This window comes from Opisthorchis viverrini, assembly GCF_000715545.1.
Source record: "Opisthorchis viverrini unplaced genomic scaffold opera_v5_150, whole genome shotgun sequence".
Taxonomy (NCBI): Eukaryota; Metazoa; Platyhelminthes; class Trematoda; order Opisthorchiida; family Opisthorchiidae; genus Opisthorchis; species Opisthorchis viverrini.
The window spans coordinates 366,530-370,940 of NW_008751806.1; the positions used below are offsets into that span (position 1 = coordinate 366,530).

At 45.7% G+C, this 4,411-nt stretch overlaps 2 protein-coding genes across 2 annotated transcripts in view; both read left to right on the plus strand.

Annotated features, from left to right (window-relative positions):
• Nucleotides 1-298: 298 nt before the first annotated feature.
• T265_06874 (hypothetical protein) lies at nucleotides 299-3,257 on the plus strand (the record flags this gene model as incomplete). The annotated part of the gene is made up of 2 exons (XM_009172262.1): nucleotides 299-423; nucleotides 2,993-3,257. 2 exons carry the CDS (start codon nucleotides 299-301, stop codon nucleotides 3,255-3,257), a joined length of 390 nt encoding a protein of 129 aa, XP_009170526.1.
• A 973-nt stretch (nucleotides 3,258-4,230) lies between these two features.
• The window catches only part of T265_06875 (hypothetical protein), a gene marked incomplete at both ends in the record, with an annotated part of 12,367 nt that continues 12,186 nt past the window's right edge, over nucleotides 4,231-4,411 (plus strand). The window contains one exon of the mRNA XM_009172263.1: nucleotides 4,231-4,403. Within this exon, the coding sequence (XP_009170527.1) occupies nucleotides 4,231-4,403 (173 nt within the window). The remainder of the gene's footprint in view (nucleotides 4,404-4,411) is intronic.

The window sequence follows — 4,411 nt, forward strand, 5'->3', positions numbered from 1 at the left end:
TATGAACTCATTTATACTGATATGTACCCACAAATATTAGATACGCTACATATCACTTTATATGCTAAAAAACTAAATTGTCTGAACTTTTGAGGTAGTCTGAAAAAGAAGTCCTTCCATCAAGCGGGGAAAAGTATGAAAGAACGGTTTGCATTACTGTCATGGCTACCTAATACTTTTATGTTGCCTTGTTACCACGTTTTCACAATAAAGCCCAAAGTCCAGTTGGACAAGAAACATAGAAACAACCACCAACCCACCGCTACGCACTACTACGCTCCTCAATAACGCGCTGATGATGTCACCTCGATTGGTGATGAAACGGTTGCAATCAAATTGCCCAGCTCAGCGAACAAGCCAACGACCACCAGCTACGCTACCTGAGCTACCGACATTTTCCTCTATAGAAAACTTAGAAATCCTGTTAGTTATCTCCTAGATATCGGACAGCCTTCCACACCTTGAGAAGAAAAATAAAAAGCTGAACTATTCTCAGCTTTTTGGCTATCTTACTTGTTACGAACATCCACACTGGTCTTGTTGCATTAAAGAACACGTCTCTCGGGTTGTATATAGATCCCTACTGAATCAAACAGGGGAAGGCCTGTAATTACGAACTCAGAAACATGAATTCACTTGAATTCACATGAATTGTTCCTCGTAAACGTCACTGTGATCTGTAAACGAGTGCGCCTTGTCAAAATGGATGTCTTCCATTGGCAACGCATCAGTTACATTCAGTCACTTATCTCAGCGCCATTTAACCGAGCTTTTAGTTTTCACTGCATGGGACTGTTTTCTCTTGCATGAATTTGCACGGAATGAAGAAGATACCCGGCAGTAAGTCGTTGTTTGGTGGAAGTAATAACACCTGTTTACGGTGTGAAGCCTTGTCCCAATTTCGAACGAAACTGCAATGGCTAGGTGTCTTGTATGCCTCTGCAGATGCGCTGTTTCCTGTGTCCACATTGTGATCAAAGCTACCACAGATCTGTCGGACGTGTTAAGTTGGCTTACGCAGCTACAAACCGAACGGTCACTACCTGAGGTTGTCTGCCACCAGAACTGTCACTCGTTTGTAATTCTACACCCAGCTACGCGCCAGGAGTAACCTTTACTGCCTAGTTTCAATAGATGCTGATGATAGCTTGAACAAAGGATCGTATGCACGCCTTCACCAAGGAAACGTTTGGTCGCGTTCATTTGGAATCCAATTCCGGTTTGTGCCGGTGCAAATTTGTCAATAAATGTTTCGCTGTATCGTTATTTCACTGAATGAACGCGCACCTTTTAGCACAGAAGTGAAATCTACACGTAAAAAGATTTCTACTCTGTCTCACTTCTCAGTCATATAGTTTTACGTATATACTGAGAGAACGTACCCCTTTGAATATTTTGGCCATTCCTAACAGATGTGGGCCAAACACCTTTCCATCGGATGTCAGATTTGGCGTACAACGGCACAGTTGTTTGTTTAGAATCGCAGATAACGGAGCTAGACATTTGAAATGTATACCAACTCTCAAATTCCCCTGGCCATCAAGTTTACTTCAGCTGCCCTAATGTACTCTACAGACAATAGGACTCACGCCGACCACAAAACCTATTCGTAATTTTCAAGAGAAGAAAACTAGTGCCAGTGTCCTTCTTTACCAGGAGCACTCTGTGTCAGACATTTATTTCTTTCCAAAACTTCTGCAAATCTAAAAGCAGAGAAGAGGCTTTGGAGACAGGACTCAATTAAGAATTATCCTCTCCAAAAAAGAAGTTCTATCTCCCCAGCCCAGGTCTTTTGGTCGTCTTTGAGGTAATCGAAAGACCGGTATAATCATATGGGTCCCAATTTCCAGAATGACCGCGAGAAACAACAAAGAAGTCACTGCTTGATGATGTTCATACGAGCTAAAACACAAGTAATTTTATACAGATTTGTTAAGAGGGAAGAGCAGTCAACGAATTATTAAGCTAGTTCCAACATTTTTTCTTTTCAAATGCCGCAAAGTGAACGTTGAAATGAATACTATTTACTTGAAAGGTCGTTCTGGAGTCACATTTACTGGATCAAATGTCATTCCAAAAAAACGCGCATAATAAGTCCACCTTCAGTAATAAAAACAGAGTGTGGACTTTTCGGTAAACTAAGTCGAGTTGGTTCTTGTACCCTCACAGGCACACTCATCGAACGTTGGAGTGCGGCTTCCACCATACCCCGGCAGACCCAGTGACTATCTACGCTTATATTATCTCCGCTTAATTGAGTCTGGCAAGCAAAAGCACGGAGTATTTAGTTATTGCCTCAGATAATAAATGCGCAGTAACTATTCCCACATCCTTAGCGGAAGTTTTAGGGTAGCCGGACTGTCCTGCACATAAAAAATTTCGGTCAACTGTCTACCTGGATGACGAAAACCCGAAAACAACTTTCAAAGCCCACAGCCGCTTGCCAGCCAGCCTAAGCGAAACTTGCCTCTTCTCACACTTCACAAAACAGTCGTGAGAACGGACGCCTGCAGGTGACCATTTAAAAGAGAGTGCGGATTTAAGGCTTGCCAGCTGAATTCCGTCAGAATGGTTATTGCAGTTGGGGGCGCAGCCGCCACTCGTGACTCCGAGGGCTGAGGCGATGATGCCGGCTACACACTGCTCAATCAAATGATCCATGTTGACCTAGACACGGTAATTGCAAACGAGCAGAGGCCAGTGTTTGAATATAACTTAAGAGTGACCACGATTAAATAACACAATGAGAACGTCGCCGAATCTGGAATCTGTTTACAGAATTCGGCGCTTTAAGTTTTCTTGAATAGTAATTGATAACCTCTTCATACACCCTCAGCAGTCACCCTCCCCTCTGACTGTTCCTCCTTGATTAAACTTTCTTGAGTCACAATCTTGCCAGGACTTGTCAACCGGAGCTTTCTACTATCTGATGCTCTCCCTGTTGAGGTTCCCGATACGAAACTTTGAGAAACGCGTAGGATCGACAATCCAGAAGGTCTAAAGAAAGAATTGGGTTCGTAATTCTAGTGCACCATTTACACAAGGGCAAGCAAATGTGTAAACCAACCTCAGTTTTTACGTTCGTAGGGTCAACCAGTTCACAGGTCTGTCACTGGCCCGCACAGTGCAACGTCGACGCCGGCACACCAAACGGCAGCGAACGGTATGATGGCCCAGTGGCGTGGGTTGCTGTTGTCCCTTCCGACGACACGCGTGCAACGGGCTTGGTAAAACCTCGTATGCACAACGACCAGTAGCCAGATCTGACTCCCATCTGCTTCCCCCGCCCTGCCCACACATTCCCTCCAACTTGAAAACCCTATTCGGCTACCACCCATTTCTCTGCACCCATCGCCCCTTTCTGCACTCTATCCCTTCCACATCTCCCGGCGGCGCGCAAGACAACACGGCTGACAACAACACACTCCCTCAGAAACATTCCAAACCTTGTACCAGGGCTCCATCGATACTCCACCGTCCGACACGACTTCATGCCTACTTTACCCGGTAGTTGCCCCTCTAAGAACCCCAGCTTTACTTCTGAATTCAACACAGCATCAAACTGAAATGTGGGCGAAGTTAGAAACCTCTTACTTAGTACGGTTTGCTCACCAATGAGCCTGTCAGGCAGAGTGGTTACGCAGAGGGGGAATCAAGCGAAAATTTGTGCTTCTAGTCACTATTTCCTCCCCATTGCCATACGGAAGATCTTGGAGCGGACTGTTAGCATTCAAAGGCCAACCCTACGATCGAGTCTATATCCGAGGACCACCCTTTAGAGGTTCGAAAGCTGTGTCGTAGAGGTCCGAGACGAGGAACGCGAAAAGGGCTTCCGCTTCGCTCCAGTTCCTTGTTTCTTTGAGAGTACCCCGACGCAACTGACCACGACTCTAGATTGGAGCTTCTACGTAAATAAAGCGAACCCCTTGTCTACTAAAGCCAGCAGTGCCTGGAAGAAGGCAACGCTCACGAGGAGGTAGGGTTATCATCGCTTGATCCCGTAGCGGACGAGAAAGACGCATCAGTAAAATTCACACCCCAGTTGGATTGGGTCATAACTCAGGAGACAAGCGGCGAAGCCTGCTGACTAATCAACCATAAGCGTTTACCTCGATATCAAGGAATGCTCACAGAACCCTATGGTTACTAAAACTCCAAAGCTGTCTTAAGCAGTCTCAAGCTCCACTCCGTCAAAAGAGACCTCTTCGAGTGTGAATACTGTCGTGGCCTATGACCTCGACAGCCAAAGTCACAAGCCCAAATGGAAGATTCTCTCGAATACTCAGTAGGCCACGACGCCCGTGGATGACTCGGGAGTACACACAAACGCTAAAGAAAAGCGACTGCGGCCAAACAAGCCACACAAACGTCGCCAAGTCGGAAAACTGTTGGCTAGCTTCAAGGTGCAGTC